Genomic DNA, 20,783 nt, shown 5'->3' with positions numbered 1-20,783 from the left:
TTGTAGGCCGTTGCAACGCCACCAACGACAACACATATATATACATCCGTTGGTGTAGACCTCGGCAACGCTTATATGGAAATTCGACAACACATCGATGCGTTGCTAAAGGTGGGTTCTTGTTGTAGTGAAGTTACGGACCCAGTCCGTGTAGTTGCTACCATTATCTTTCAACTTAGCTTTCTCTAGAAACGCATTAAAATTAAAATGAACAGTAGCACGGGCCATTGATCTACAACAACATAGACATGCAAAATACTATCAGGTACTAAGTTCATGGTAAATTAAAGTTCAATTAATCATATTACTTAAGAACTCCCACTTAGATAGACATCCCTCTAATCATCTAGGTGATCACGTGATCCAAATCAACTAAACCATGTCCGATCATCACGTGAGATGGAGTAGTTTTCAATGGCGAACATCACTATGTTGATCATATCTACTATATGATTCATGCTCGACCTTTCGGTCTCAGTGTTCCGAGGCCATATATGCATATGCTAGGCTCTTCAAGTTTAACCCGAGTATTCTGCGTGTGCAAAACTGGCTTGCACCCGTTGTATGTGAACGTAGAGCTTATCACACCCAATCATCATGTGGTGTCTCGGCACGACGAACTTTCGCAACGGTGCATACTCAGGGAGAACACCTGTACCTTGAAATTTAGTGAGGGATCATCTTATAATGCTACCGATGAACTAAGCAAAATAAGATGCATAAAGGATAAACATGACATGCAATCAATATAAGTGATATGATATGGCCATCATCATCTTGTGCCTTTGATCTCCATCTCCAAAGCACCGTCATGATCACCATCGTCACATGCGCGACACCTTGATCTCCATCGTAGCATCGTTGTCGTCTCGCCAACTATTGCTTCTACGACTATCGCTACCGCTTAGTGATAAAGTAAAAATAATTACAGGGCGATTGCATTGCATACAATAAAGCGACAACCATATGGCTCCTACCAGTTGCCGATAACTCTGTTACAAAACATGATCATCTCATACAATAAAATTTAGCATCATGTCTTGACCATATCACATCACAACATGCGCTGCAAAAACAAGTTAGACGTCCTCTACTTTGTTGTTGCAAGTTTTACGTGGCTGCTACAGGCTGAGCAAGAACCATTCTTACCTACGCATCAAAACCACAACGATTTTTCGTCAAGTGTGCTGTTTTAACGTTCAACAAGGACCGGGCGTAGTCACTCGATTCAACTAAAGTTGGAGAAACTAACACCCGCCAGCCACCTGTGTGTAAAGCACGACGGTAGAACCAGTCTCGCGTAAGCGTACGCGTAATGTCAGTCCGGACCGCTTCATCCAACAATACCGCCAAATCAAAGTATGACATGCTGGTAAGCAGTATGACTATTATCGCCCACAACTCTTTGTGTTCTACTCGTGCAAATAACATCTACACATAGACCTGGCTCGGATGCCACTGTTGGGGAACGCAGTAATTTCAAAAAAATTCCTACGCACACGCAAGATCCATCTAGGTGATGCATAGCAACGAGAGGGGAGAGTGTTGTCCATGTACCCTCGTAGACCAAAAGCGGAAGCGTTATGACAACGTGGTTGATGTAGTTGTACGTCTTCACGATCCGACCGATCCTAGTACCGAAAGTACGGCACCTCCGCGATCTGCACACGTTCAGCTCGGTGACGTCCCACGAACTCTAGATCCAGCTGAGTGTCGAGGGAGAGCTTCAGCACGACGGCGTGATGACGGTGATGATGAAGTTACCGACGCAGGGCTTCGCCTAAGCACTATAACGATATGACCGAGGTGGAAATCTGTGGAGGGGGCACCGCACACGGTTAAACAATCAACTTGTGTGTCTATGGGGTCCTCCCTCCCCCGTATATAAAGGAGTGGAGGAGGGGAGGGGCCGGCCCTCTCTATGACGCGCCCTAGGGGAGTCCTACTCCCACCAGGAGTAGGATTCCCCCCTTCCCTAATTGGAGTAGGAGAGGAAGGAAGGAGGAGAGAGGGAGGAAGGAAAGGGGGGCCGGCCCCCCACCCAATTCGGATTGGGCTTGGGGGGTGGGGGGCGCCCCCTCCTTGGCCGCCTCCTCATCTCTCCCACTAAGGCCCAATAAGGCCCATATACTCCCCGGGGGTTTCCGGTAACCTCCCGGTACTCCGGTAAATGCCCGAACTCACCCGGAACCATTCCAATGTCCAAACATAGCCACCCAATATATCGATCTTTATGTCTCGACCATTTCGAGATTCCTCGTCATGTCTGTGATCATATCCGGGACTCCGAACAACCTTCGGTACATCAAAACACATAAACTCATAATACCGATCGTCACCGAACGTTAAGCGTGCGGACCCTATGGGTTCGAGAACTATGTAGACATGACCGAGAGTCATCTCCGGTCAATAATCAATAGCGGAACCTGGATGCTCATATTGGTTCCTACATATTCTACGAAGATCTTTATCGGTCAAACCGCATAACAACATACGTTGTTCCCTTGTCATCGGTATGTTACTTGCCCGAGATTCGATCGTCGGTATCTCAATACCCAGTTCAATCTCGTTACCGGCAAGTCTCTTTACTCGTTCTGTAATGCATCATCCCGCAACTAACTCATTAGTCACATTGCTTGCAAGGCTTATAGTGATGTGCATTACCGAGAGGGCCCAGAGATACCTCTCTGTAAAACGGAGTGACAAATCCTAATCTCGATCTATGCCAACCCAACAAACATCTTCGAAGACACCTGTAGATCATCTTTATAATCACGCGGTTACGTTGTGACGTTTGATAGCACACTAAGTGTTCCTCCGGTATTCGGGAGTTGCATAATCTCATAGTCATAGGAACATGTATAAGTCATGAAGAAAGCAATAGGAATAAACTAAACGATCAAGTGCTAAGCTAACGAAATGGGTCAAGTCAATCACATCATTCTATAGTGATGTGATCCCGTTAATCAAATGACAACTCATGTCTATGGCTAGGAAACTTAACCATCTTTGATTCAACGAGCTAGTCAAGTAGAGGCATACTAGTGACACTCTGTTTGTCTATGTATTCACACATGTACTAAGTTTCCGGTTAATACAATTCTAGCATGAATAATAAACATTTATCATGATGTAAGGAAATATAAATAACAACTTTATTATTGCCTATAGGGCATATTTCCTTCAACTGTTCCCCAGATTGAAACAAGTGAATCTTGTGAGGAAAGATTAATTTTTCGATGCATGAACATCATACAAATGACAAACGAACAATACCAAAAAATCTGTAAAGAATGAAAATGCCACGAATTCATAAATGATAGCACCATATACTGAGAGGAGTCAAAATTAAGTTGCGTGAAGAACTACGTTAGAGTCCTTGACTCCACAGGCAGGTCCCAGATCTCCTTTATAGAAAAGCCACAAGAGTTAGTCCCTGTAGGTAGGCCTAGTTTTCTAGTTAAGCTGCATTTGGTAGGGATGGTGGGGTATTTCAAGAGAACACAAATTAGCAGGGAATTCTTCAAGAAATAACTCAGGTTGCTCATGCTCAGCTAACACATTTGCATTAGTTTATTTTGCTAACGAATATTTCTACAACCAAACATGTCACCAAAGGAAAAAAGATACTCGAACCACAGGTTAACATACTATCATGTTGCACACAGATCTCGGGTATGTTTTTCAGTTGATTATGGATCTTGTCATTGTAGACTCTTGTCTCATTAGCACCCTCATCATAGACTGCAGCACTGAAATAAGACATAATAATAACCAGAGTATATCCTTGGTGAATTAAGAATCTGAGCTGAAGTTTTGATTTCATATCACAAGGTGGAAAACTGAATCATATGCTGTTGTAACACCCCGCATGCAACTTTCCATATTTGTAACTCCGACTCTTGCCATTTTCGGCTATGTGCTATGATATTCCCTTCGTGGTCGGGTTTTGTTTTTCGTTTTGCATTTTGTTCATGTCATGCAATTCATATCATGTCACCATGTGCATTGCATTTGCATACGTGTTTGTCTCATGCATCCGAGCATTTTTCCCGTTGTCCGTTTTGTAATCCGGCGCTCCTATCTCCTCCGGTGCACCCCTCTTATTTTCTTTCGCGAGCGGGTGTCAAACATTCTCGGAATGGACCGAGGCTTGTCAAGTGGCCTTATTATACCACCCGGAGACCACCGGTCAAGTTTCGTTCCATTTGGAGGTCGTTTGGTACTCCAACGGTTAACCGGGCATCCGCAAAGGCCATTTGAGTGTGCAGCAAAACCCCCCCTCTCAAAACAGCCCAAAACCCACCAAACTCTCTTCCATGCTCTAGGTCGTTCGATCACGATCGTGTGGGCGAAAACCGCACCTCATTTGGAGCCTCCTAGCTCCCTCTACCTATTTAAATGCATCCCTCCCGAAAAACAAACACAGTCCAAACCGTAACCCTCGTCCCTCCCGCCGCCGGACACGTCCGGGTGGAGCCGGACGCGTCCACCCCGCCCACCGTCCAATCGGGCGCCGCCACGTCAGCGTCTTCGGCCTCCCACCGCCGCCGACCCGGCGAGCCCGAGGAGGGCCCGCGAGCCCAGCCGCCGCCGCTCCTCCCGGCCCGCGCGCCCGCCGCCGCCTGCCACCCGCGCCGCCGCCCCGCGCCGCCACCGGCCGGCGCCGCCCCGCCGCGGCCGCCTGCCGTCCTGTCTCCGCCGCCGCCCGGCCTGGACCTCGCCGCCGGCCATTGCCGTTGCCGGTCCCGAGGCCGCCGCCTCCTCCTCGCCTCTCCCTCCGCCGCCCTGCCGGGGTCCCCGCGCCTCCTCCTCCGGCCGGCGAGCCGAGCCCGAGCTCTCTCCTCCATCGGATCTGGTAACTGGCGCGTTGACTTTTCCCCTCGACCCCTCTAAATTTTCCCTAAGTCTATGATTTTTCTCAATATGTACCCCTGTTCATTAGTGCATAACTCCTTCCATGTAGCTCCGTTTCGCGCGTGTAATATGTCAAGTTATTCGCCTCGTGATGCTCTACATTTTTTTCAATTGCACCATGTTCATTAGAGGTCATTTTGATGCCCAAATCTCTGTTGCAAAAGGGCTAGTTGCTGTTATCCTCTGGTTCTTAGCAGAACTTGGAGATTTGTCATTTTTGTATCATTTAATCTGTGCATCTTATGGGCATGAGCTCTACATGTGTTTTATTGTATGCCATGCCATCTTTACAAGGGTGTATGCCATGTATTTTTATGGTCTCTGTGGTGACTAGCACAAACATGCAAACTAGGCCCCGTAATGTTTCTGATTTCAGGGACTTGGTGATTTCTCTAAGTCCTCGTCTGCTGTTATTTTGTTGCCATGTAAATTTGATGCTACAGAGAGATACATGCATATTTTGGAGATGTTCAGTAAGGATGTTTTGTAGCTATTGTTGTAATTGATCTATTCCTGCCCTTGTTTGCAATTATGTAGTGCCATTGCATGACTCAATCTTGATCTACGTTTGCTATAAAATATTTCTGGCAGATTCTTAACATGATGTTCATTTTTTCCAAGCTTGTTGTAGTTGATCCATTCATGCTATGCTTTTGTTCTTTCCATGGATAGCTTCATAAACATGCCATCTTTCTGTAGGTATGCTAGTTTTGTCATGAATTGCTTTGTGGTGAGTGCATCAAGCTCACCAACATGCCTACATATTATTGTTTCTGCCATGCTCTGTTTTCTTCTAAGTCTGGAACCTGATAACGAAACTTGCTATGTTCACATGCTTGCCATCATATCTTCTGGTCCTTTATTTCTTATGGTCAGTAAGGGACTTTTGTCATGTGCTTTTAGTAGAATACTGGCATGCCTTGTTTTGCCATGTTAAGTTCCTGTAGCATGTTGATTTCGTGTTCGGAACATTGCTACCTGATGCAGTTTTCTGCCATGTCCAGTTTTTCACCAAGTCTGTGAACCTGTTATCTTTTGCACTTTTGCAATGCTTGTTTGAGCTTGATATGTTGTGATCTAGCCGTAGCTCAGTGTTCATCTTTTGTCAAGCATCTCCTGTAGATTACTGTAATATGTTTTTTTGCTATGTTGGAGTGCTGTAGCATTGTTGCTTATTGCATTTTAAGTGCTATCATGCTGTTAATCGCAGATTCGTGTCATTCTTGTTTTGCCCGCCATTTGCAAACCGTGCATCCGTTTCCGGTGATCTTTATATCGATTTCGACCGAAATCATCTCATCGTTCCAGTGGCATGCTTGGTTTGCCAAGTTACTGCTTTATTCATCATTTTCCTTCCGGAGCACGCATATGCATCGCATATCATATCTTGCATATCATACATGTTTTGCATCATGTTGCTTGTGCATTTCTCGTGATTGATTGTGGTTCCGTTTGTTTGTGTTCTTGTCTTGGGTAGAGCCGGGAAACGAGTTCGTGAACGAGGAACCTGTTGAGTACGCTTACGAGGATCAAGCTTTCGCCAACTCTGAGAACCTTGCAGGCAAGATGACCACCCCTCGGAATCACTTCTATCTTTGCTTTGCTAGTTGTTCGCTCTATTGCCATGATACGCTACCTATCTCTTGCTATATCATGTCTCCCATTTTGCCATGTCAGCCTCTAACCATCCTTTCCTAGCAAACCGTTGTTTGGCTAAGTTACCGCTTTTGCTCAGCCCTTCTTATAGCGTTGCTAGTTGCAGGTGAAGTTGAAGTTGTTTCCATGTAGGAACATGGATATGTTGGGATATCACAATATCTCTTATTTAATTAATGCATCTATATATTTGGTAAAGGGTGGGAGGCTCGGCCTTATGCCTGGTGTTTTGTTCCACTCTTGCCGCCCTAGTTTCTGTTATACCGGTTTTATGTTCCTTGAGTTTGCGTTCCTTACGCGGTCGGGTGATTTATGGAACCCCCTTGGCAGTTCGCCTTGAATAAAACTCCTCCAGCAAGGCCCAACCTTGGTTTTACCATTTGCCACCTAAGCCTTTTTCCCCCGGGTTTTCGCGAGCCCGAGGGTCATCTTATTTTAACCCCCCGGGCCAGTGCTCCTTCGAGTATTGGTCCGAACTGAGTAGACTGCGGGGCCCCCTCCTGAAAACTCGAGGTCTGGTTTTACTCGTAGGATGTCTCATCCGGTGTGCCCTGAGAACGAGATATGTGCAGCTCCTATCGGGATTTGTCGGCGCATCGGGCGGCTTTGGTGATCTTGTTTTACCATTGTCGAAATGTCTTGTAAACCGGGATTCCGAGACTGATCGGGTTTTTCCGGGAGAAAGTTTATCCTTCGTTGACCGTGAGAGCTTATGATGGGCTAAGTTGGGACACCCCTGCAGGGTATTATCTTTCGAAAGCCGTGCACGCGGTTATGAGGCAGATGGGAATTTGTTAATGTCCGGTTGTAGAGAACTTGTCACTTGACCCAATTAAAATACATCAACTGCGTGTGTAGCCGTGATGGTCTCTTCTCGGCGGAGTCCGAGAAGTGAACACGGTCTGAGTTATGTATGACGTAAGTAGGAGTTCAGGATCACTTCTTGGTCATTGCTAGATGACGACCGTTCCGTTGCTTCTCTTCTCGCTCTCATTTGCGCAAGTTAGCCACCATATATGCTTATTGCCGCTGCAGCTCCACCTTATTACACCTTCCTTTCCTATAAGCTTAAATAGTCTTGATCTCGCGGGTGTGAGATTGCTGAGTCCTCGTGACTCACAGATTCTACCAAAACAGTTGCAGGTGCCAACGATGCCAGTGCAGATGATGGGGTCGATCTCAAGTGGGAGTTCGACGAGGAACGTGGTCGTTACTATGTGTCTTTTCCTGATGATCAGTAGTGGAGCCCAGTTGGGACGATCGGGGATCTAGCATTTGGGGTTATCTTATTTTCATCTGGATCTTGACCGTAGTCGGTCTATATATTTGTATTTTGGATGATGTATGGATTATATTTATGTACTGTATGAAGTGGCGATTGTAAGCCAACTCTTTATCCCTTTCTTGTTCATTACATGGGATTGTGTGAAGATGACCCTTCTTGCGACAAAACCACTATGCAGTTATGCCTCTAAGTCGTGCCTCGACACGTGGGAGATATAGCCACATCCTGGGCGTTACAGCTGTAGACTACAAAGCACATACTTGACCAAACGATTCCATGTCAGGCAGAATTTATTCGGTGTGGTTGGTGTGCAACAGTACTGTACTTTAGTTTCTACAAATCCTTATGCAGTTTCCCTTCTGTATAAACTAATGTGACCAGCTACTCCAGTGTGAAGAGGCCAAGTTGAGGCCGAGAGGAGCTGACCGTGTTCTTTTGCTCTTATTCCGGTGTGAGTGTAGCCACTCCTAGTGCGTTCTTGATTTCGATCACTGTTTCTCTTTGATTGGTAAACCATCTCTCTCACTCGAAAATACGCCCTCTCATCCTAGAATCCACCGGCGATGGGTCGCAAGAGGAAGCGCACAGCGGACGGAAAGACTCCGCTGTCGAAGGGCCGGTGTGTACAGTCCAAGTAGACGGATTGTTCCAAGTAGAGGGAATGTAAGTTTATCTTCCAATAGAAGAGAAACGTATTCTATGTTTTACGTTCTGCAATCTAACAAGTTTATGTTCCATCTCCCTTATCGATCTGAAAGCTAACAAGTAGCCAGTTATTATTTTCAGTAGGTTATACGTTGTAGGTAGATTATCAATCAAATAAACCGTGGCAAATCTCCTATGCTTTAACAACAATTTACAATGTTAGATGTTTCTGAATCCAAGTAATTAATTGTGGCATATATCATCTGCTTCTTCCTTAATTAGGATAGATTAATTATCAATCAAATAGGTCATCTGTAGCACTGTAGGTTAATGCAATTATTTTGTACTTTTTCTGTAGGTGATTCGGTAACCCAAACACAAGCAAGGCAAGCAGTAACGTCCGATGACCCTGCATATGCGTACTGTTTTGCCCCAGATGTGAACAAGAAGTACCATTTGCAGTGCAATTTTTGTGACAAGCTATTGAAAGGTGGAATTACTAGAATGAAGTACCATCTTGCTTGCATTATTGGCTTCAATGCTATTAAATGTAAGAAGGTTCCAGCTAATGTGAAGGAAGAGATTATTGCTTTTCTTACGAAGAAGAGTGGTGACAAGCAAAAGAAGAAGGATGAAGTGCAAAGGGTTCGATCTGCAATTAATATAGAGAACTCAGATGATGAAAGGGGTAGTGGGGATGATTGTGACTTTGAGAGGAATGATGTTGTGTTGCTGAAGTCAACAAGAGGCAGTGGGACGAGTAACTCTGGAGCTGTGGTAGGTAGTGGCAGTGCCACTATTGATAAGTTTTACAAGAAAACATCTATAGAAGAGTCTGTTCGCAATAATCAAAAGGGATTCAACGTTAGCCAGAAGGTCCAATCAAAGTTGTCAACTATGAAAAGAGAAGAGAAAAGGGACAGAGTTTGTGAGTATATTTGCCAGTTTTTCTATGAAGCTAGCATTCCTCGCAACACTGTCACCCTCCCTAGCTTTGCTCATATGCTTGAGTCCATCGGACAGTTTGGCAAGGACTTGAGAGGGCCTAGTCCATATGAGATGAGTGGACCATTTTTGCAGAAGAGGAAACAGAAGGTGCTGGATGGATTCAAGAATCATAAGGAATCATGGGAGCTCACAGGTTGCACGGTTATGACTGATGCATGGACAGATAAGAAGGGCAGGGGAGTTATGAATTTAGTTGTGCACAGTGCTCATGGTGTTTGCTTCATTGATTCGGTGGACTGCTCCGGTGACAGAAAAGATGGCAAATACATATTTGACTTGGTGAACAAATGCATAGAAGAAATAGGTGAAGAAAATGTTGTGCAAGTGGTGACTGATAATGCTAGTGTGAATGTATCAGCAGCTAGTATGCTAACAGCAAAGAGACCATCCATATTTTGGAATGGATGTGCTGCTCACTGCCTAGATCTCGTGCTGGAGGATCTTGGGAAGCTTGGACCAGTTGCAAAAACTATTTCAAGTGCAAGAGAAGTGACTAGCTTCTTGTATGCTCATACAAGGGTATTGGATTTGATGCGGAAATTTCTTGGGGAGGACTTGGTTCGCTCTGGTGTTACTCGGTTTGCCACTGCTTACTTAAATCTGAAAAGTTTGCTAGACAACAAGAAGGAGTTGACAAGGCTCTTCAGATCAGATGAGATGAATGAACTAGGTTCATACTTGACAAAGGCAAAGGGGAAAAAAGCACTCAAAGTGGTGCGATCTGAAGTTTTTTGGAAACATGTTGACATGGCTGTTAATTTCTTCGAGCCAATGGCTAATGTGCTTCGCAGAATGGACAGTGATGTTCCTGCAATGGGATTCTTCCATGGATTAATGCTTGATGCAAAGAAACATATTGCTGTGAGGTTTGATAATGATGAGAGCAAGTACAAAGTTGCTTGGGACATCATTGATAAAAGGTGGGACAGCAAGCTCAAGACTCCTCTCCACTTGGGTGGCTACTATTTGAATCCTCACTATTATTACCCAAACAAGTCAGAGATTGAGCATGATGGATCATTTAGAGTTGCTGTTATTACATGCATTTGCAAGATGATTGAGGACGAAGAAACCCAAGACACTGTAATTGAAGAACTCAACATGTATCAAGATCAGCAAGGATCTTTCGGCCATGAGATTGCTATAAGGCAAAGGAGAAACAAGAATTTTAATCTAGGTTAGTTATTGTAGCTAATATGATTGATGAATAAAATGCTTCTATTTCCATTTCTTTAACTATTAACTTGTATAATGTGCAGCAAAATGGTGGCTGAACCATGGCACCAGCACACCAAAGTTGAGAACTTTGGCATCTAGGATTCTTAATTTGACATGTAGCTCATCAGCTTGTGAGAGGAACTGGTCAGCTTTCGAAGAGGTAACAAATTATATGTTTGCAGTTTATACAATTGGGTTTTCTGTTTTCTACATTTGTTATAAGTATTTAATTTTTATGAACTTTTAGGTTCATACAAAGAAGCGCAATAGGCTGCTGCATGACAGGATGAGGGATCTTGTGTTTGTGAAATTCAACTCTCAAACGAAGGAACAAGAGAGAGAACAAAAACAGAGATCCCATAGAGAAAAAAGTAGATGACATTCTTGCTGATTATGAAAATGAGTTCATCACTGGGAAAGAACCAACTGCAGAAGCTGATGAAGAACAAGAGAAGGCTCATGAAGATGCATCGGAAGAGGCACCAAACAGGGCATCATCATCACAGGGACAAGCCAAAAGGAAGAGGAGTTCTCGGCCTGGGAAGAAAATCAAGACCGTGAGCCTGCAGTCCTTGATGGCTATGCGTGTTGAAACAATGCCGCAAGCTGCTTCTTCTTCTGAATCGGAGTCTGATAAGTCTCCTTCAGATTCTGGAGAAGAATAGAAGAGAATGCACCACTACCTTTATGGATTATTTATCTGCAAAACTTACTAGCAGTCTGTGTCCAATGTCGAACTATTTTCTTTGTCGCTTGAGACGGTCCAATGTCTACCGAACTATTTGCTTTGTCGCTTGAGACGATTGCTGAATGTTGGCTTAATGGATGATCTTATGGTTCAGTTATTATGTTCCTGTTTGTCTCAACTATTTAATCGATGCTGAATTTCTATAGTTCGACATGTATCTTGTACTTATTTTCAAAATTCTTGCATGTATTCTGCAAAACCGCTATTTGGCATAGCTGCAGCTATTGCTGGCAATAGCTCATTGCTGCCGCTAGTGGGTGCCGCTTTTTTCAATAGCCGGCAATTTTAAACATTGACTCCTACGTGCCGAAGACGATGTTACGCTGCGACGAGTGCCATGGCCCTCTGAAGCTCCCCATTTATCAGGTAAGCCGAACAAACAAACCAAAATCTGCATTCCGTACACCCCACACGATTGATCAACTGATTTGTAATTTTTTTGTCTTTATTTATGGCGTTGATCGCAGTGCTCCGTTATGGAGCATGTCGCATGCAGCGACAGTGGTGGCAACGACGACAGCAAGTGCTAGGCCAACTTCACTGCGCGACCCCATTTTATCCGGCCCCGTCTATTTGGGGTAAAAGGGACAAACGAGGCGGCCCAGCGCGCGACGTCCCGGACCCATCTGGTCCGTTTTGTGTCTGGATCGACCCATTTCGAGCGCAAACATACGCCGGGTTTGGGTCACGGCGGACAGCGAACGGACGCTTCGAACGTCTGCGTCGGGGCAGTGTGGCAGGCGGCCACCTACCTCCCACCCGCCAACATCAATGCGCACGGGCGGGTGGCCCCACCTGTCATCCGCCCAGCGAACGGTCGCGCATCCTTCTTAAATGGGAAGCCGTGGACCGGTCATCGTCCACACTTCCCACTCCGGCCCCTCTCTGCCCCCTCGAAACCCGACACTCTCGAAACCCTAGCCGCTCCCCGCTCCCCCTCCTCGACCTCGCCGGCCGGCCGCAGCCATGGGGCTTTGGAACTACGGCCGCAAGGGGAAGCACGACCGCGAGGCCGGCTCCTCCTCGGGGCGCCGCCGTGGCTCCGTCAAGGAGGAGCCCGCATCACCGCCACGCTCCTCCAGTCGAGCGCCCGCGCCTGCCCCCTTCACCATCGCCCCTAGGGCCGCCGGCGAGCGCAACTGGCGGTACCTGGCCGTGGATGTGTGCTGGCGGTACTGGGAGACGAGGACGCCGGTCCCGTGGAGCGGCGTGCACCTCCTCAACAATTGGCACCTCTCCGCGGACCGGGTCCCGATCCCGAAGGTGCCGACGAGCGGATATGCGCGATGAGATCGAGCGCCGCCGCCGCCTCCTCCCCGATGACCTCTACTACGACGAGAGGTACGCCCCCGACTCCGTGCTGTGGGACACATGGCTCCAGGACGAGCACGACGTGCGGCGCGCGTCCTACTTCGCCGGCACGGTGTCGGGGCCGCGGCGGCCACGTCGGGAGTTGCGCGGGCGTACGCGGGTGCGCGGCCTCACGCCCACGCCGTCGCCTTTCCCGTCTCCGTCGCCACCTCCACCTCCTCGCATGACAGCGGAGGAGGAGGCCCGTCTCATGGCGCGTGTCATGGAGGACTCCATGCGCACGCACGACGAGCGCCAATGGGAGGGCCTCGAGGAGATGACGGCCCTCTCCGCGGTTAGCGACGTCGCCATCCCCGAGCTGGAGATGGTGCCGAAGAAGGAGATGATGGAGGAGCCGCCGGTGGCCGCCTTCCACCCGGGCCTGGTGGGCCAGGGGTGGACCTGGTTGTGCACGGCGGAGCAGATGGCTGACGCCGTGGGGGCGTTAACTGGTGCCCCACGCCGCCGCGGTCGCCGGAGCGGGACGCCTCGCCTCGGGAGGAGGTGGTGCAGGCACCGGCCACCATCCAACCCACCGCCCCGTGCACCACGGACCGGCGGCCCACCTCTGGACGCCGCCGGACTACGTCGACCTCGTCAGCGACGACGACGACACCAGCGGCTACTGAAGACGGCGACGGGCACGGCATCGACGGGCACAGCAGGAGCGCGCCTACGACGTTTTATTATTTTGTTTTATGTAAATTATGGAACTGGGCCGTTTAAGCGGACCGTGAAACTGGGCCGTTTTGTGGCCGTGACCCCTAAATTATGATTTAAATTTTTTTAACTGCGTTTATTTACTTTTTTAGGCATTTTATTTAAGTTTTTCTGTTTTTTCATCACGTCCACTCCGGACATGATTTAAAATACGGCCGCGCATTGGGCACACCCACGAACCAACAGACAGAGGCGGACATAAACAAACTCATTACCACCCCAATGGGACAAAATCCGGCCAACCGGACGTCCGTTTGAAGTCGCACTGGAGTTGGCCTTTCGCCTGCATAAACGCGGGCGCGTCAGCCGCCTACTTCCAGAACCCCTACCTGGACACCCTATTCGGCTACATCAAGGCGGCCTGCCCGTACAAAATGTACGGCTGCAAAAGCTCCGTCGCCTGCCGCGACACCGCGGCGCACGTATGGTCTGGGTCAGCATTGAGCATTTGCTCTGCCCAAATCTTCCTTGGCTACACACGGATGTATGTACACATATTTTAGAGCGTAAATTCATTCATTTTGCTTCGTATGTAGCACATACTGGGATCTCTAAGAGCATCTCGAACAGCCGCCGAACACGCGGCGCTGTAAAAAGTACTTTACAGCGCGTCCATCGTCTGGAAAAGCACGGCAGGCAGCGCTGGCTCCAGCAACCGCGCTAAAATTTAGCGCGTGCGCGTAGCTCCAGCAGGCGCGTTAAAATGCAGCGCGCGCGATCGCATGAACATTACATACATATTTTTTAATAAAAAATGATACATAAAAATTCATATAAAAAACCATACATAGATATTCATAGCATAGATAGATAAAACTACGATACAACTACATTGAAAACTAGAGTGCAACTACATACTACGATGCAACTAGATGAACCACGGTGATAAAACTACGATGCAACTACAACCTACTCCGAGTCGTCCTCGTCCTCCTCATCCGGACTGGTGTTGTCCGAGGTATTGATCCACATGTCATCCCAATGAGGATCATTATCCCCAAAGATCGACACCCCACCTGCTTCAACGATATCGCATTGCGATATCGCCAGGGCCTTCCGTCAACGCCTGTCCAACCGCTCCGCGCGACGCTTTGCCGTCCAGAAGGCGTGCTCCGCCGTGACGTCCTCCGGGTGGCGCCGACGCCACTCCTCCATGGCTCGCTCGTCCTCCTCGGCGACGAGGAGGCGGCGGTGCCGCCGACGGTGCCCCGCACGGTTCTGGTCCGTGATAAGACGAGGCGGAGGGGCGACGGACTGTGCCTGCTCGCACGTGAAGACGTCGCGGAAGTTCATCTGCGCCGGCGGCCTCTCTAGGCGCCACGCCGCCGCGTCGTACGCGCGCGGCCTCGTGCGCGGTCCCGAACGTGCCGAGGCCGAGCCGGACGTTGCCGGACCGGATCTCAGCTTAGTAGGTGCCGCCGGGGCGCTCGCGGACGTCGCGGTAGCCAGACGATCCACGGCGGCGCGGCGGCATGGTGGCGCGGCGGTGGCGGGGGCGAGGAAGCGGCGAGCAAGCGTCAGAGTGAGCGGGAGAGCGCGCGTGGCAGTGCGGAGGCCGCGTGGCGAGCGCCGCAATTTATAGGCGCGTTCGAAGCGGTGCGCCAAATCTACCGCGCGAGCTGCCGCCTTTTCCCCCGCGCGCTAGTTTCCCGCCGTCGCTGGAGCGTGCCAAAACGTCCCGTGCGCGCTAAAGTGAAAGTTTACCCCCCGCGCGCGTCTTTTGATGCCGCTGTTGGAGATGCTCTAAAAGGCTTATATTTAGTAAGGGAGGGAGTACTTTTTATTGACTCTTTATGTTAGAATTCTGAAATATGAATTGCTGAGCGTTTCTTAAAATGGGCTTTTGACAGCGCCATGCAGGTCTCCGCCTCGGTCACACGACCAGAACCTTGCATGCGGCTCGCTTTTCCTTTTCTTTTCCACAAAAAACTTAAAACTCAATCGATCTGCAGTTTCAAGTTGGCCCCGTGTCGTGAACTCGTGTAATTGGTGCTATCGTCGCACCAAACCACAGCTGACGATGGCAGCGGCGGCGGCATGGCGGCCTGCATCTTCAGATGCACGGCGCCATCTCGTTCGAATCCCCGGTTCCTTACGTCCCCGATCTCTATCGGCACACGCGGCGACGGTAGAGTCCCAAAGAACTGCGCCTCCACCTGTCTTTTAGATCGAACGGATCCCCTGCAGCTCCCCGTCGCCCCCAACTACTTCAGTTCTCCGGCGCCTTCTCCCAATCTCCGTCCGGGGCCGCAGGGTGGTGGAGGCGACTGTCGGCCCTGCCTGAGCCAGCCAGATCCTCGCCGCCGGGTTGGGGTATAAAGTTCGTCAGTTTAGCGATGCGCAGCCAACCCTAGGGATCTGTCGGCGAGGAAGCGGCATCTCTACGTAGTGGTAGCTGACCACGAGAAAGGAGGATACAGCATCCACAAGCTGGACATTGACGACGACCTGGATGTGGATTCCGACTCCAGCTCTTTATTAGGGTCAGGGGACCTTCATCGGCGCCTCTACGGGCAGCCGGCCGTCCGGGTAGGGCCTCCAACTCCAAGCATCGGTAGTCCGGCGCACTTCGCCGCTCTAGGCCGCTACATCGTCGCCACCAGCAACGGTGGTGTTACCCTCATCTACGACACCAAGACGGCCGCCGTGCTGACCTCGGCGCAACTTCTCCCAAGCGGCCTGAGAAGGGGCCATAACCTAGCCGTGGCCGTCAGGAACCGGCTGTACGTGATCGAATCATGCACGGAGGGTTTCTTTTATGCCGACCGGAATGGGCATTACTACAGTGGGGCATTGCACTGCCTGGCTGCAAACCGCGACGACCACAACTGCCTCACGGCCGCGGATCACCGCCGCGACGAGAAGTGGAGTTGGCGCCAATTGCCCGATTCCTCAGGCTTCTCTTGGAGTTGGAGAGAACACGGCCGGCCACCTAACTAGTAACTACCTCCGGTTCGACGCAGAGAGCATCATCGCGCACGCGGTGCACCCGAGCGCACGGACAATCTTCGTGTCCGCGGTCGCCGGCGGGTACCCCGTGGAGTCGTGCACGTACGCCTACGGCACGGGGGAGCGGCAAGTGGAGGCGCTGCGGTGGCTGGATGCTGCCGTTCAAAGGGCAGGGCCACTACGACGGCGAGCTGGACGCGTGGGTGGGGCTCCACCGCCGCCCCGACGGGTTCGAATGGGACGCCCCCGCTGATGGGCACCTGTGCGCGTGCGGCGTCACGTCCGCCGCGGAAGCCAGGCTGCGGCCGCCGGAGTGCAAGGTGGGCAGGGAGAAGCTCTTCCTCGAGGACCCGGGATGGAGGCACATGGACGCCAAGCTTCATTACACGGCTCAAGGCAACACGTACTGCCTCGTCGAGCGCCTGCGGCCGGAGGGAGAAGGGCCGCCCTGGAAGAAATATGGGCTCCGGCTGACGACGTTCTGCGTCAAGTACGGCGAGGACGGGGAGCTCGTGACCGTGCCGCACCGTCCAGCTGCTCGCTTTTACGAGGTGCCCAGCTTTGTTGTTCAAGCGTTCTGGATGTAGCGCATGCATGCTCAAGCTAGCATAGCTCGATTGCAATGGCTGCCGTTTTTGTTTTATTTTTTCAACATTTTAACTAGATTGTGTCATAAGATGATAGCTTAGATGCTTTGTCACTAAAAAGATTTGGCGCATTTTGCATGACACTTTCCCCTGTCATGCTATGTTTGCCAATAGACATTTAAAAGTTTCGTCTCAATGTCCACCTTGTTCTAATGGGCCAGAAGATACAAACACCCGTTGTTTCTGTGACAGAAAGCTATAAGGAGGTTTGAAGAAGGTTGAGGACGGACGAAGTGATTTGAAGAACTTGTGAAATTCGTGTGGGTGAAGTTGTCCTTGAGTTCTTACTCCTCCTGTCAGGCCAGGATCTGTCTATTTTGGGTCTTTAGAATGCTTTTGAGTTGATCACCATTACCGCTTCATACTTGTAGTGAAAAGGGTGTAAACTGATTCATGAAGGAAATACTCAAGATGTTAATCAGATTTCTATGGGGGAGTTGTAGTGAAAAGGGTGTAAACTGACTCATGAGGGAAATACTCAAGATGTTAATCAGATTTCTACGGAGAGTCATGCTCTAATGGCAAACTCCGTCAATGCTTCCTCCTCCAATGCAACCAGTAAAAAGAGGGGGATGGATTTGTCTCCTATGGGTATTGTAAAACTTAATGTTGATGCATTTTTTGATCAATACTTGCTTAGGGGCATAACTGGTGCTGCCCTGAGAGAGGATACAGGGAAATTCATCGTTGGTGGAAATTGAAGAATTGATTGGTGTGCTGATGTCCTAACAACTGAAGTTTTGATGCCAAGATTCAGTCTATACTTGCACAAAAGGCGGGCTTCAAACGGACGTGGAGTTTTTGCACCCGAGATCACATGCTCCCTCATGAATAGTAAAATAATTCAAAAATTTCTGATTTTTTTTGTGGTAAATATTGATGAATGTTTTCACGCAAAAATTTGCGATGAAATGACATTCGTGGACATGTGGGCAGTGAAAACATTCATCAATGTTTATCACACAAAAAAATCAGTTTTTTTTCCAATTTTACTGTTCATTAGGGAGCATTGTGAGCTTGGGATCAAAAGAGCACTTGGGCTTCAACCTTGTTTTTTTTTGCGAGGGGGGCTTCAACCTTGTTATTAACTAGAAAAAATTGTTTCTGAAAATATTGGAAGACACAATGAAATCACTAGTTGAGGAGTACTCATTGCAAAGAGCACTCCAACCTTCCCAGGTTGCGACAAGTGGCCCGCTACATGTGCGCCACTTGTCGCAACCTATGAGTTTTTCCTTTTTTCGACGATCCGTTTATTCAAAAAGTTTTATCTCTTAAACCGTGCGTCCAAATCTCGAACCGCTTTCACCGTTAGATTCCTCGCGTTGAGATCTCCAAAACTAGATCCCATGTTGATAGGTTTTGACGAACTTTTTTTCACGAAAAAAACCGAACCGTAAGCACGGGTTTTTTCCCTTTCCGAAAGAGGCACGCCCGTGCCTCTCACGAAATCATAACCGTGCCTCTCACGGAAGCTAAACCGTGACTCCCGCGAAAAAAATGAGAAAACGCGTTTTTTTTGTTCCGTTTCAAGGAGGCACGGTCGTGACTCTCGCGAAAGCACAACCGTGCCTCTCGCAGAAGCAAACCCGTGACTCTCGCGAAAGGAAAAAAACCCAGAAAACACATTTTGTTTTCGTTTCCGAGAGGCACAGCCGTGACTCTTGCGAAAGCACAAGCGTGCCTCTCGCAGAAGCAAGACTGTGACTCACGAAAAAAACAGAAAATGCGTTTTTTTTCTTTTCCGAGAGGCACGGCCGTGACTCTCGCGAAAGGAAAAAAAAACAGAAAGCACTTTTTTTTGTTTCCGAGAGGCATGGCCGTGACTCTCGCGAAAGCGCAACCGTGCCTCTCGCGGAAGCAAAACCGTAACTCTCGCGAAATGAAAAAAAAAAGAAAACACGTTTTTTCGCGCAATTTTCTTTTCAAATTTTTTTGATCGAAAAGCTAAGGAAGACCGGTGGAAAACCAAAACGTCAAAAAACCTGGAAAAAAACCCGTTAAAAAAGTCAAAACGTGTGCAAAAAATAAAATAAAAACAAAATCCGGAGGGAGCGCCCAAAGCGCGACACGTGGCGAATGACTAAGAGTGCGCCAAGTGGCGCTGATTGTTGCGAGGCTCCCGAAGAAGCGCTCGTTAACTAGTTGGTCTCAAGACACAATGTAGTAATTTTATTTGTCACTTATGGAATCCTATATACTTAAGAAGTTTACTCCTCAACATGCACCATAGACACCTCAACATCCAATCACACCAAACCACGTCTTACCACATCCTGTCACATCAGCAGATTTTATAACATGCATTTATACTGTGATCAGGAACCAGAATAAGTCTTAATCAATGGAAACTAGAAGTTTAATCCCTATTCAAAGGAATAAACTAAAATAACTCTTTCTTACTATCGAGGCACTATTACATGCTATGATACTCCGAGACATTATTTCAGTTTAGTTCACATGAATCATGTTGATGCTCAAGCATTATTGATATTTGTACTCTGGCCATCCATCCACATGACCCAGACTGCTACCAACGGAAAGTCTGTTCTCTTTGCTATTACATTTTTTACCAAGGAATTTTTACTAATGATGGGACGACGTGTTTGGTTGGGCTCCGGTAATGTATTGATTTTACTGTATCGGAAAGCTCCGCTTCCGATTAGTTTTATGGAACACGCGCTTCGTTTGGTTGGTGCAGATGTGTTCTGGTTTCCCAGTCAGCTCTGATCTGGGCGTTTTCAGGTTTGCGAAGTCCTGTATCGGAAACCACGGCTAGGAAAGACATCGTGGACGAACCAAACACGAAGTTACGGTTTCGGGAAGAGTAAAGTCTATTTTAAACCTTGTATTTGTAGACGTTGTCGGAATTAAACCTTGAACTTCAAATCCCTGAATTTGGCATCCTGTATTCAACGATCCCAGCCAATTTCGACCCTAGGCCTATTTGTCGCACCGGGAAAGTGACAATCCCGACCGGGATACGTAGCTTATCTCACTGGCTATTCGGACCCACACGTCATATTCGTCTTCTTCCCCTTTACTCTCACCAGACAACAGATTCATCTAAAAATCTTCCTACATCAGGAATAACGTGTGCTGTGTACACGCGTGCTTGGGTCTGGCGCGGGCGTGGTAGCTAGAGAGGTGGCTCAGCGGGAGCCGGTGTGCGGCTGTGGCCTGAGAGGAGCGCTGATGAAGAGAGGAAAAGAGCGCCGATGAGGTGCGGCTGTTGCCGGAGAGGAATGTCGGGGGCGTGCTTCCCGCCCTACGCCCCCGCGGCAGCTTGACGTCGAGGTGTACGTCTCAGCCTTTATAGTCAGCACGACGACGGGCAGCGAAGGGCGCGCGCGTGTGCTTGGGCTGGCCGCGAGCGCCGATGTTGGCGCAAGACCATAGATTAAAATAGCCCGCAAAATAGCCGCGATAGCTGCGCTATAGCTGCCCAGGAGCCTCGCCGCTACGCTATGGCTGCTGCCGCGAAATCCTCCACATATCCCTATAAATGGCTCAACAATCAACAAATCCCTCCAGAATCATCTCCCCCACCAGAAAAATTTCCGCTATTTGCCGCGATTGCCCGCTATGGCAGCCGCTATAGCTGCTGGGAGAGGCCGCCGCGAAATCGTTTCTCCCGCGA

General features: G+C 48.8%; 1 protein-coding gene across 1 annotated transcript; it reads left to right on the top strand.

The window, feature by feature from the left end:
* Nucleotides 1–9,505: 9,505 nt before the first annotated feature.
* Nucleotides 9,506–11,394, top strand: LOC109780174 (uncharacterized). Its single transcript, XM_020338753.2, has 3 exons — nucleotides 9,506–10,688; nucleotides 10,771–10,873; nucleotides 11,058–11,394. The coding sequence occupies exons 1-3, from the start codon at nucleotides 9,506–9,508 to the stop codon at nucleotides 11,392–11,394; spliced, it is 1,623 nt and encodes a 540-aa protein (XP_020194342.2).
* The last annotated feature ends 9,389 nt before the right edge of the window (nucleotides 11,395–20,783 follow it).

This window comes from Aegilops tauschii, chromosome 6 (assembly GCF_002575655.3).
Source record: "Aegilops tauschii subsp. strangulata cultivar AL8/78 chromosome 6, Aet v6.0, whole genome shotgun sequence".
NCBI classification, from domain to species: Eukaryota; Viridiplantae; Streptophyta; class Magnoliopsida; order Poales; family Poaceae; genus Aegilops; species Aegilops tauschii.
This window is presented reverse-complemented; position numbering and strand designations above follow the sequence as displayed.